This window comes from Nyctibius grandis, chromosome Z, assembly GCF_013368605.1.
Source record: "Nyctibius grandis isolate bNycGra1 chromosome Z, bNycGra1.pri, whole genome shotgun sequence".
Taxonomy (NCBI): domain Eukaryota; kingdom Metazoa; phylum Chordata; class Aves; order Nyctibiiformes; family Nyctibiidae; genus Nyctibius; species Nyctibius grandis.
In genome coordinates this window covers 24000618-24014233 of record NC_090695.1, presented here as the reverse complement: position 1 = coordinate 24014233, position 13616 = coordinate 24000618, and the positions used below count along the sequence as shown (strand labels likewise).

Genomic DNA, 13616 nt, shown 5'->3' with positions numbered 1-13616 from the left:
TATTAGATACTCATTTAAGTGAGCTACACAGTGATATAACTTTCAGTACCTTTCAGACATAATGTACATTGTTTATATCTCAGGAAAATTATGATGCAACAAAGTTTGATCTGTTGCTGATAGTGTTAAAAAACCTTACCTCAGAGATGGCTAATAATAGTGAAAAGCTGCCTTATACAGCTGCTTTCAAATTCAGGTTTTATTTTACTCCTAACAACAAATGATCTGGTTCTGAAGCCTATTGTGGTCACTCTCAGCTTAGACCTTTAAACTGGCTTCAGTCTTTCCTGACTGAAAAAAATACTGATTTCTTCCCAAATTTTAACTGCATTTATAATTTCAATAGCTAATTAGAAAAGCAGCAGTGTGAATATTGAGTCAAGTTGCTTACTTGTTCGTTGACATCAGTCAAGTTAAAGAACAAATTCATTGAACTAAACACTTGCATATACTGAACATTAAATTCAAGAACTGCACATTGAACTGCCATATGAAACTTGATTTCTATGCTACATGAACCTCTTCCAGAAAATTGCTAAAGCAGCAATTTAGAAATACATGTACCCTTAAACTTGAGAGATTAAATCAATTTATTAAGAATAGGGCCTAGTTTCTCTGGCTAGAGAAAAATGTGGCTTCATAGATCTCAGCCTGACACAACATTAATTGCTATAGTAGGCAAGCATTTGTTTTTGTTTCCTGCTGCTTCTATACAGAACATTATCTTATTTTGATCGGCTTAAGACTGAAATGATTCTGGAAAAACACTGGAAGCTTCACCGACAGCTTCTAAATCTCTCCAGCAGCAGCATACAAAGAAATTGTTTTGCACTGCATGTATTTAGAAGGGACAAAGGCTACCCTTGGTGTGACACAATCTTCCCAGCTATTTTCAATTGGAACTTCACTTGCTATGCAAGACCTAAAAAACCTTACTGTCTTTAAACTTCTTCTCCTGGTAGGCTATTAGTATTTGAGGAAATATAATTTCTCTCCACTTGTACCCTATATTTCACCTGTCAGGTTATTTAAAAGCATACATTTCCTGAATATAGAAGGAGACAAGAGATACCACCCTGAAAGTCTAATCCAGCATCAAAAAACGTCTCAGAACAGATGATAAAATTGGCAACAGATCACCAGAACTAGATGATACCTATTTAAGACTTGTACATAGACCTCAAAATCTGATGGGTAACCTATTATTTAAATCAGCTTTAAGACCAGAGGATTGGTAAATGGAAAACATGAGGCTGAGGTTTAGAAGAAATGGCTGAAGACATACAAGGCAGTAAATATAATCTTCTGTATCACAGTGGTAGAAACCAAAAAAATATATAATAGATAAAAAGATAACATTCTAAGAAGGAGCCAACAAGGCTAACGTAGTGGAAATTTTCACAAATTTACTAGTATTCCCTGAGATAGTCAGGTGATGGATAATAGCAATCTCTTGATAAAATTCCTGAATAACAAAGATGAGATCTCATGGTATGAAAGGAAACGTTCTCTGGAGGATGAATATTTTAAAGAAAAGATGAAAAATTGTGCAGGGAGACTACAAAAGGCTCTTACAAGTACCTGTGGTGGCACTTTTGCCTTTTAGCATACTCTTAAGTTATATGGAATAAATCAGGTCAACTAATTCAAAGAGATAAGACAGATGGCAAATCCGAAAAGGAGTATTTCTTTTCATGCATCAGGATACTATCAAAAGCACTGACTTATATTCTGAATGAGAAAGTTGTTTCAGTTTTTTCTGGAAATCATGGGACATCCTGTTCCTCCTACTGCAGCAGCAAGAGGGACTCTGCTAGCAAATCCTGATCCTGTGAAAGGAATATTCTTCAACATAGGAATCATCTTTCAGGTACCCCTGACCTCTGACAGAACAATCTTGAGGTGAATTTGTGGTCTAACCTATTGAGAAAAGGTCTGATGAAGATAAACGAATGTTTAATTCATTTTCTTCTATACTGTTTGTATGTGAAGCTGATTAGAGTGCCATTATTCTTCGATCAGATATTCTCACTCCCCTAATTCTCAGTCACAATAATTGTACAGAAGGAGATTACCGCTGTTGCACTCTACGCTAGTAATTAGTTTAGGAGGACAAAGGCACATGAACCAAAACTGAATAGTTCAAAAGTCAAACATTTACTATAAGCTAAGCAGACAATGATCTGAGAAATAACAGTTTATTCTGTCTGCTCTGATTATTTGCATCATTAACCTGTTGAAATCAGGCACAGACCAGACTAAGTTTTTTGTGGTTGCAGACTGTCTTTTGCTCCCTGGAACTTGAAATATTTCATTGGAGCTCAGAGACACTACTGCAAACCAAACTACATACAACAGGGCTGTTCATTTAAGGACTTTGATAAATCAAATACAGAAAAGAAGTTCCAGAATAAATTTTTAAGACAACTTCTAGAAGCAACCTGTTCCTGAACAAATCCATTAATACAGTTTATTTGTTAGCCCTATGACTAACATCCAGTAGTATCTTGAGCCCTAGATTAGATTTAACGTCCTGCAGTGCTAGGTGTACTAAAGAGTGCTCTGGTAAACCTGACTACAATGCCAGTGCACAGAAGTGAGAGTCAGTAATCTGAGCAGAGAGACAAGACAAGAAAGAGAATATAGACGTGATTTCTGTAAAGCTACACAGCAGACCCAGGGTTTCTAATTCAGCTTTTCTGATTCCAAGACCAGCATATCTAGCAACTACAGTGACTGAACAGACCATAATGTAAACAAAAGTCTCCTTTCCCCCATCAAATATGCTTGTTAATTTTAAAATAACACAAGAAGTTTTACCTTTATTAGTTTTAGTAGCAACTATTAGCAATTTCAACTCACATAAATATCAGTTTGATAATTAAGATATAATACAACAGGAACAGTTTGCTGAAAAGGTCCTGAAGATTCATCACCATAAGCTTCAGAAAAGGTCTATGACGTGGTATTTTTCTCAACAGATTTGCATATTCTTCGTAAAACACAGCAATCTGAGTAACCGCTAATCAAACACGTACTTAAGACAAAATACCTACTGTAGCTTTTCAGATTATTTTTTCAACAGCAATATAAAGTTTTAAGCCAAGGGCATACTTAAAACTCTTAGACATCCATCTGAGGGCAGTGAAAGAATGGGACTGAAACAACTGTAATTAAGAAGGCAGTAAGTACCACATGGAGAGAGCAAAAAAAAAGCCAAGAGCGGGACAGATAAAAAACCCAAAATATTTTCACTGGCAAGGGTAACCTAGTGTTTAAAATCAGGCAAACACAGAGTGTGCATTACTACAGCATGATACTTTGCCTCCAAAGAAGCATTCTGTGATTAAGGAAAACAAGCTAGTGTATGAGAGAGGTAAACTAACTGAGCATTTATGCTAAATCCATTGAAATATTAAGAAAAGTTACTACCACATTGGTAAGCAAGTGCCTCTAGGACATACACACCAATTTAAGTAAGTGACAAAGCTTCCAAGCTCACTGAAGCAATGATGAGTGCACAAACGCACATACAATATCAGTATCATTCAGAATTTCCTGTGTTTGTGTTGCTTCATGGAAATGAAAGTTAGCTGATTATGAAAGGAAGAAATCTTACAAGTGTAGCACTTGTCCAAATAAAGCAGATGTACTGATTCTCATTTTAATGGTTTTCTAATGGGCCCATGCTTATCCTTGGATAGTGACAATTACTTTCTCAAAAGGGCTGGTATGATTATTTTTTTTAAAATAACAAGCCAATCATTATTCCTTACTTAAATATGTACTACACATTACTTTTATTGCACTTCAGTTTCCAGATCTTTTGTATACTTCAAATATGAAAATTATCTGCTTCAAGTAGAGACATGTTCTTAAACTGAACTGAAATTCCTCAGCTGGAGAAAAATGACACTGGCTTGCACAGGTTCCTGGAGTCAGCTACCAGAGCAGTATCAATAGCAATAGGTATCGTGGAAAGGGTGCTCAGAGGAACTATACCATCACTTTGAGAAACAGGGGTTTACTGCTTTCCTTGGAATAAGGCGTACTTCCCTCCTGCACAAGGAGACCAGAAAAAACCCTCACATATGGGACAGAGTTTCTCTAGTAAACATTTCAACTTTTGTATTCCAACAAGAAAATGTAGTTTTCTTTTACACTGAATGTATTTCCCACAAGCTTTACTTTAAGCCTGCAAACATTGAAGTATGTGTAATATGATGCACTACATCATAAAAAACTGAAAGTGAACATGGCTTAAAAGACAAAAATGCATCTGAAGACTACCAACAATTTTTTTCCTAGGAGATCTAAATACAGAAGAAACACCAAATTGTCTACTTCTTTAAAATCTGTCACAAAAAACTGTAATGGAAGAACAACTTTTAAAAAAAGAGAAACCTAACAAATGAATAACTAGAAAGCATTAATAACATACACTGCAACAGCTTGAATCTCCCTCCTTTCCCCCATCAGTTAAAATAAAATTTGCAGGTATCACACTTTGTCTTGTCTTTTTACACTATAAGGATCGATGCAGAACATTTTTTCATAAATTATTTTTAAATAACAACAGTAGTGAGCACTGAGTCAAGATACAACAAGCAGGAATCAAATATTCTTAAGCCGCTTGTCTAGCTGAATAGTTGCCATTGGTCATACTTACTTTTGAAAGGTGATGTTCAGATGAAAATCCCAAGCCATAGACTGTATTCGCCCTGCTGTCTGCCCACTGGCCAAACTTCTGCGATGTTTTAGTAAATGTCATGTTGGGGGTGATAGTGCTATTTATTATTGCCTGAAAAAAAGTAATAGTTGTAAAAAAGGGGTTTTGTGGTTTTGATTTTTTTAAAGACTATTCATAATCGAAAATGCCAATATTGTAGTCAAGTATCTGTGCACACTGAATGAGACACACACTGGGAACTAGGGAACAATTTTCTAATTCAATCACAGCTAAAATTACAAAAGCATATTTTCACATACAGTCTATAAAAGGAGCAAAAGCTAGGCAGGGCGGAGGGAGCACCTGTCGGCAATTGCAAGTGGTCGTTCAGTAGTTAGCAAGTCTAAAAAAGTCCTTTAAAGCACCTGCATAGGCTAATGCAGGTTGCCCTAAGGCAACACCTCTCAAGCTCCACTGTTGCATTCCCCCCGACCCCCGCTGCATATGCAATTCTCACTGGAAAACAGGCAATAAAACAAGCAGCACAATTTCAAGTTACTGTATTACAAGAATCTGTTTTTCCTTTATACACACACAAGCATGCCTAACTACAGAAGAAGAGCTACTCTCTAACCCTAATTCTAAGCATAGAAGCAGAGCTACTCTTAGAATCATTTTTCTTCTCTAGTTCATGTTATATACAGGATGGAAGAAGCACATCCTCTAGCATACAACTTCTGCTAATGAAACAAAAAATCCAACTATTAGATGATATGCTGGTTCCACTAAAAGCAACTATAGTTTTACCATGGATTTCAACAGTATTTCCATCACATTAAAGTTTGCCTAACATACCCTGAACCTGCAACATGGAACTGCCTTAATGTGTTTCAGGATCAAGCCTGGGTTCCATTTAACTAAAAAACTGATGGTTAGTACGGTTTATAACTAGCCAAAATGAACAAGAAAAGACTAGCCATAAACCCAAAGATATGTGTATCTGAAGTGAAATGCAAGCACGCTTTCTCATCTGTCTGGTGCTACTAAGAGTTTCAGCCACATTTGTTAAAGGATTCAGAGCCCTCTTCATGAATCACTGGTGGTTTGTAACACCACGTGAAAGAGAATGTCCTTAAAATTTCCCAGAAAATAGCACACACTGTGAGCAGAACAACTCAGCAAGAGTCTTTGTTACATGCCAGTTACTGTGCTCCATATGTGTCCTACTACAATTGTCTTACAGCACTGAACTGGGAATCTTTTGAACATCAGTGTGCATGTTTCCTGCTTCCATGAAACGATAACCCCTGCCTAACCCCTGGCAGGTTAAAGCCAGTGATTACTGAAGAATCCTAAAACAGCAACAAAACCCACAGGGCCCAAACCATCTTCTCTGTCGTAAATAACGAAATCTATCTTTTATTCTTTGAATAGCAGGGACTGTACAGATGCGTAGAGAATAACAGTATTTTCTCAGGATAGTGACAGTGAGAAACTTCAAAATCAGAGAGCCCAAGTACTGCTCTCCCAAGCCCGAGATCTTCTAAAAATCAAAATCAGTCTATATTACTTGTGTGAGATGGTCTTCTGGGTGGATATTAAAATGGGTAGTTATGGAGTTTACTTAGCACCCTTTGCTTTTGCTGAGATTTGGGTAGCACTGGAGCACAGCTACCATCAACATAAAATTTTCTCTGAATTCTACAGGGCAAGCCTGAAAAACTTACAGCTGAGGGGCCGGCTAAGCCCACAAACAGGTCCCATGTGCATATGGTGATTCCCAGACAAAGTGGTGGAAAGGAGTATTGCAGGAAAGTTCAGAATACATCGTATTGCAACACATAGAAAGGCAAGCAAAGATACTGCAGCACAGATTAATTTAACAAAACTGGCATTTCCTGCAGTGGCTTTGGCAACTCCACTATACTTGCAATAAATTAGATGAGCAAATCTGGATGTAGCTGAGGATATTAAACAGGCAGCTCTCTCTGATAACCTTTGCCTCAAAATGCGAGTTTTGGCTACTATTGTGAACAACTCCTGGAAAATTCTGGAATGCCTGAAAGCCTATATTTGAACCAACAAGCCTCATCAGGTCAAGGACAGGATTTGCTGTGTGATCAGAGACTGGAGAACCATTTCCAGCATTAAGTGCCCACAAATGTCTCCTCAGACTTTCATATAGGAGAAGCTGGTCAGTGAAGTCACTGGTAATTCAAACATCATACTCCTTTCATTAGGCATAAGGTTCAGAGCCCAGATAAACCCAGCAGGCTTGCACTTGCACTATGGCCTCCAACTGACCTATGCCACATACGACAGAAGAGAGAATGTGAGACAGGGAGGTAGACTTCTTGGAAAGGAGGTGTGCTGGAGGTCTTTCTTTCTTGTATGCTTCTTGTCTTTTTGCTCACTGTTAATGCTTGAAAGCCCACTTTTGAAATAACCTTGTGGAAGCCCAGAACAAAGCTGTGCAAGTTCACCTAATGCTCAGTCTGTCTTGCTGTGGAAGCTGTCAACAGTAGTATGTTTGAAATTAAATATCCTGGGGACAGTGTAGAAAAGAGTCTTCCTCCCAACTCAAGCTCTAGCTGTGTTGTCTAGCTTGCTTAAGCCCTAGTTCCATCCATTACTTGATTAATTGGGCGTATTATGTCATGGATGTAACTGCCTCTATGCAGAAGATGACTCTGAGGACAGGGACTTACGACCCCCAAGCAACAGGCAGGTTTAAAGCCTGCAGGACTGGCATTTGCTGCAGTGACAGAGGCATATCTCATTGCAAACTAACCCAGCAAAAAACCTTGGAGAAATGAACCAGTTTCTAGCTGAGACTGCTCGCTGCTTCAGCGACCGCACGGCTGGCTGCACAAGAGAGAACCCAGAACAGGCTGCCTGGATCAGAATGGGATATCTGTTTTGACAGTAGTCTGCATTTAGGCTGGGTTACAGTGACTGTCAAACTGCTGCCTTGCAAGGGAGAAAGGTAGGAAGAAAACTTTTTAGAAAATAATTGTATTGAGAAAGAGTTGCTGTGATTCTTCCCTTTATTTTCCAGCACAGAAAAATAAGAAGGCTCCACTTCAGTGGACAGTATTAGTCCAAAGACACCAAGTTTCTCACGGGGAAGACTACGTTGAGATCCCAGTGATACAAAAAAGAGTCCTTTCATTAGATTTACCAATTTTCGAAGGAAATCGCGGCTTTCAATCCTCTCTGAACTAAAAGCATTAGTATGTGCTCTCATGTGCTACCTTAATCATGCTTTTAAAAAGTACAGTGATAGAGCATACTACAGATACAGTCAGCGTCAACTACTTCTGGAAAATACTAGATATGAAACCTTCATATCTTCAGCTTAAAAAAAAAGAAAAGATTTATTTTTTAAATTAGAAATTATAATTAGGCCTGTCTTGTCTACTTAAATAAGTACTGCTTTAACTGCTCTCCTCTACATCAAATTTCACTGTAGAGTTACCAGTATAACAAGTGTCAAATATTTCATCAACTTTTAAGAATGTTGTTAGTATAAATGTACAAGAATATCTTAAAACCAGAACAGAGTCAATCTGACAAGCAGACATTTAGTTTTTGAAGAAAACTGATTTTGTTATCTTTAGATTTTGTTGGAACAATAAAATAGCTTTCATGTTTTCCTTTCATATTAGTTTAGCTATGAGAAAACAGGGCATGTGTCTTAGCTGTTTGTTTTACTGACTGCAAACCCAACAGCTGCAAGATATACAACATTGGTCAAATATGATTTTATCTTGTGCTAAAATTGATGACAATAATAATTAAGCACACAGCATTTTTTAACTTCTTCAAAGGAAGATCACCGAAGACCTGTGCTTACAAGCCTTACTTAAAACCAGTGTTTAGCATTAAATAGGTTATCACTTTAACATGTGACTAGTTTATTTTACAACAGTCATTAAAATGTAAAGATCAGCTATTGCAGTAACACTGATGGGAAACTTGACTCAAAAATAATATACACAAGGCTCATGGAACCTATAGACTGGAAAACCACTCTTTTCCATAGTCTTCTCTTGTTTTAGATGAGCACAAATTATTAGGGTTTTTTTCCTATCTTGCATCTGTGAAAAAATTATCAGAGAGTTAACTAATAATGCAGGAACCACATTACGTGACCTCCTTTCTTTTCTCAGTGACTGACAGAGATTGAATGGAAAAGACAACGGGATTCTGGGAATAATCCTAGTGTCTGTCTGTAGTGTTACAGGAGAAGTAATGGAGGCTTCCTTCCATCACCTAGGAGAAAGAAGTACTAAAACACACTTTTCCAAGGAGCTATGAAATGACTATATAATTAACAAGAACTGAAAGCCTTAGCAACAACTGCTCAATGTTGTCATGTCATATTGCATAAGAAATTTTATTTTTCAGGCTTTCTCTTCATTCCTAGAGTGGCAGGAGAAAAAGATCACATAAAAGATATTTATTCAAAAGGTCAGAGAAACCAGCCTCAATTTCTATCAGATTACTTGTATCAGGATCTCCCTGCCATGAGCAATAGGGATCCAGATACTGTAATGACTATAAAATATGGCCTGTACACTGAACACCCTATGGTCCTAGAATATTTTCTGGAGTCAGGTTAGAGGAAGATGCATCATTTCTTGTGCAAGGTATTTTAAGAGGAGACTGTAGCTTCAGAAAAAAACATTACACAGAATGCATTAAAAATAAGCAGAACTTGCTTCTATAGGACCTATCTCGGAGGAATCTGGCTCATAGACCCACTGATATAGAATAAGGAAAAAAAACTCTCTCCCAAAATACACCAAAGACCCCCACAAGCAAATCCAAGTGGGAATCTGCAATGTAAAATAGCATCCCTCAGAGGTGAGTGAAGATCATGTCTTTAAAACGTCCTGTTGTTCTCAAGAAAGATTTAATGACTTTCAGACAATCAGTACAGAAGTAAAATTTTATCCAGGAATCCTACTGAAACCCACTGATCTAAAGAGAGGGAAGGGTGTGGGACAGAAATAGGATTATCACTCAAATCTAAAGCATATCTCTCTCAAATTTTCCTTACTGCAGTCTAAGTGAACATACCTATATGTATGTTCATATAGGAACATACATATAGGAGTCTCCTTCTCTGGAGACATTCAAAACCCGCCTGGACGCGTTCCTGTGTGAGATGGTCTAGGTGGTCCTGCTCCGGCAGGGGGATTGGACTAGATGATCTTTCGAGGTCCCTTTCAATCGCTAACATTCTGTGATACCTGTGAGTTGCCATCACTTACCGACTTACTGCTGAGCACCTGAGCCGCTGTAACTGAGCAGCCACATGCACATCATTCTCTCCACCATACAAACCCACAGGTTGCTTTAAACCCCACCAGCACCAAGGTATACAATAAAACGCAGTTGGATCTATTCCCTCGGAGGGAGGGGCATGACAGCTTCAAAACCAGTATGGTTCAACAGGTGTTTTTGGCCACTGGGAAGATGTATTTGAGACATTGTCAATGTAAAATTTGTTTTAAAAAAAACCCCACAAAATCATCTTTAGTCAGTCTCATTTTAAAACTTAAAACGGAAGAATTATATTACACAGCTTTTCCTCCTTCGCAAATTTAATGCTTCTGTCTGACCAATCAATAACATAAGGCATTACAAGCTCAGACGCCAGTACTGTTACTGACATAGTGCCTCTGCTGTATGGCATACAGCTGTATCTGGGTGCACTCCAAACTTCAGAATGCTTCATATTTGTATTTAGCCCTTTGTACATACTATATTATATATGTGCAGATATGTTAAAAAAATGGGGCTTTAATCAAAAATTAAAAAATTCTCTCGGAATTATGCTGAAAACCTCCTTAAAATTCTTCCATGGGTCCCCCTGCTATTCAGCTGTGTATGTTTCAGAGCAGTGTTGTGATGCCTAAAACAATGGATCTTTCTTAATTGTGACTGGGATCCTAGAACTTAGTCAGACATCTACACTTTGATGAAAACATTATTAGGATTGCAGCAATCACAGAGCGAGTAAATAAAAGTGATAGATTGCATTATCAATATACCTTGCCGATAGCACTGCAAGTGTCAAGGAAATGCTGCAGTACACAACAGAACAAATAAATAGAATGAACAACTGCTTGACAATTTAATTCAGCAGGCAATTTAACTTTGCAGGACTTGCAGCTTTGGACAAAGGCAGAGAAACCCCAGTGGATACCAGAATAAGGATTTTGTAAACTCTGCAGATCAGTGAACGTACTACAGATTACAACTGGTAGTCTTGATTTCATACAGCATCTAGTTCCAATCACAAAGTCTTTATTTATAAACAGTCACACAAAAGGTATTTTTATTATTTGACAGAACTAAAAGAATCATTTGAAGGAAGGCTGGGAAGGGAAGAAACAAAGACAGACTTATACTGGGAAAAATTATGGTAGACTTTGATACCAGAGCCTCAGTCACTTAAAGCAGTATCATATAGAGATCTTCAACTATGAGATCTATTTCTATACACTTCTTTATGATAGAAATTATCCTTCCTCATTTAAAATAGCAATACTCTGGATATTTTTAAAAAAATTCAGGGTAATATTTTTCAGCTTTCAATAAATAGCCACAAAATCTCTGTGAATACTGCTGTGCTCTAATGGAGTATTTCAGTTCCAATCACCATGAAGGGATGCATCGCCAGAAGCTGCAAATGAAAGTCTCTTGAAGGGATTACAACTTTTGATTACACTCTGTATATCTTTAATGTCCTTATTGCAGAGTTTTCTGATATGCTGTTCGTAAAGTTACTGTTTTTATATCCAGTTGGGGTACAACCTAAGGAACAGTCAAGTATTTTCTCCACGTCAAATTAATTTCTTAGACGAAGTTTCTTACAACAGCAGCTCAACACATTATCCTTCCTAATTAACACCCCCAAAAAACCCCAAACCAACTGGGTTTTGATAAAAGCTTACCATTGAGAGCTTTATTAGGAGGGAATCCTCACATTCTCTACAGCAAAAATTGGAAGATTACATAACAAAGGATTTACTAAGTGATTATGGGCACCGAACAGATGTCCTTCATAATGCTGAAGCCAACGATATTGGTAGATCATTGAATGTGGAGATGAAAACAGATTATTGTAACCCTATTTGTGCTTTTTAGTGCATTGCACAGGGAATGTCTTTTGGCCTGCTCATAGTATTAACTAAGTAACAGGTCATCACTTAAATTCAGCAATAGATTTGTCAACATAAATATGAATGCATGGAAAACAGCATTTTTGAACAAACACTTAAAACATGTAATGAAGCATTTAAAACATGTAATGAAGCAATGTTGCCATTTTAATACGTCAGTAATCTGTTTGTTAGATAATGGCAAAAGCATCTGAGAAGATACATGAAGGACGTTAGACTAGAAAATAAATACAAAAATTGACGAAGCAAGCGAGTTTTCCAAAATAAAACTTACCTTTGAGCCATCCAAACTGATTATCCTGTAGACATTTCTTGTGCTGTCATAGAAGTAGGACACAGTAACAGCATGCTTGCTGGTGGGAACCCAGTTCTTCTTAGTGTTTGGGTCAATCTGGAAGACGTGAGCTCGGGTGCTGAAGATGGGTTGTTCCCTGAGGGATAGAGAGTAAAAGTCATTAATCTAATTTGCACATAACATCATTACACACAAGTTATCTGCCAGTTGTGCCCACTGGGATATACACATTTCACTTTGCATGATAAATTTTCCCGAAGAGCTTCTGTAAGTGTTGCTGTATAGAGCAGATAAATGCATTAACATACATATGCAAGCTTTCTAAGGCAAAAATCAGCACCCAGCTGTAGAGTCAGATAAAGACAGATATCTCTAATCTTTATTAGATCTGTCCCATCATCTTCCCAACCGTCACTTTCCATCTATCCCTTTAAACTAACTGGCATTAATACACAAGTAACTTCATCTCATTATACTGCACACTACAGAATGTGTATGACTTCAAACGCCCATCTGTTCAAAAATCTTTTAATACTCTGATTATTCTAATCAATTTTAGGCTATAATCTGAAACTGAACTGGCTGATTCAATGCAATTACTCTAACTACACTAACATTAATTAGGGCCAGGAACATGTGTTGTGAAACCCTTGCTCCTTGGAGCTTCACACCTGAACATTTTCAAAGCAACACTAAATATGTATAACATAGATGGTTCAAAGTTAACTGCCTATCAAATAAAATTATATACAGTAAAAAAACTACTGTACTTTAGAATTTACAACTTATTTTCCCCATGATCATTACCAGCACATGTAGTATTGCACAGAAATATAAAAATATTTTAGTATCACTAAGATGGTTGTCAGTTTAAATTTAGCTACATTTTAGTGACAAATAGATTGCTGTATTCTCCAGGGAATGTTGCCGTCAAATCCCAAAGATATTAAGCACCAGAACTTTAAGTCGGATTTAACTTTTTAGGTTTTTGGACTCTCTTGTTTTCTCCCATTTTCCAGATGTGAAGAAAAATAACCTTTGTCCATGCTCTCATTTCCCTTCAAGAGGTAGGGTTTTTTCTGCCCAAAATAAAAGGAAAAATTAGGATTTTGGGTACTCATAGTAAAAGGGTTTTAATCCGGCCTCATTACAAAGGGGTACATGTGAACACTCAGAAATAGCTCTACTGCTCAGTGCAAGAGCAGCTGAGACCAGCTGCTTTCAGCAGCAGAATCATGTTACTCAGCTGGGAGTTAAGGCTCCTTGAAGCTCATCTGCCAGAAGATGGCGTGTTCTCTTATGTTGGATGTTGGAAGAAGTGACAGGATACAGAACAGAGCAATGACAGTGAAACCGAGAGTTTCAGTGAAAGCTAAATCAGAAGGAAGGCAGGCCTGGGGGATCATTGAACATGCTAGTCCTCCATACAAATGACACTGTACCCTCAGCACCAACT

General features: G+C 37.6%; 1 protein-coding gene across 1 annotated transcript in view; it reads right to left on the bottom strand.

The window, feature by feature from the left end:
* Nucleotides 1-13616, bottom strand: part of HOMER1 (homer scaffold protein 1) — a 103348-nt gene that overhangs the window by 66314 nt on the left and 23418 nt on the right. Inside the window, exons 2-3 of the mRNA XM_068423204.1 lie at nt 12140-12296; nt 4670-4801 (exon numbers count right to left, since the gene is read on the bottom strand). Of these exons, the coding sequence (XP_068279305.1) occupies nt 4670-4801; nt 12140-12296 (289 nt within the window). The remainder of the gene's footprint in view (nt 1-4669; nt 4802-12139; nt 12297-13616) is intronic.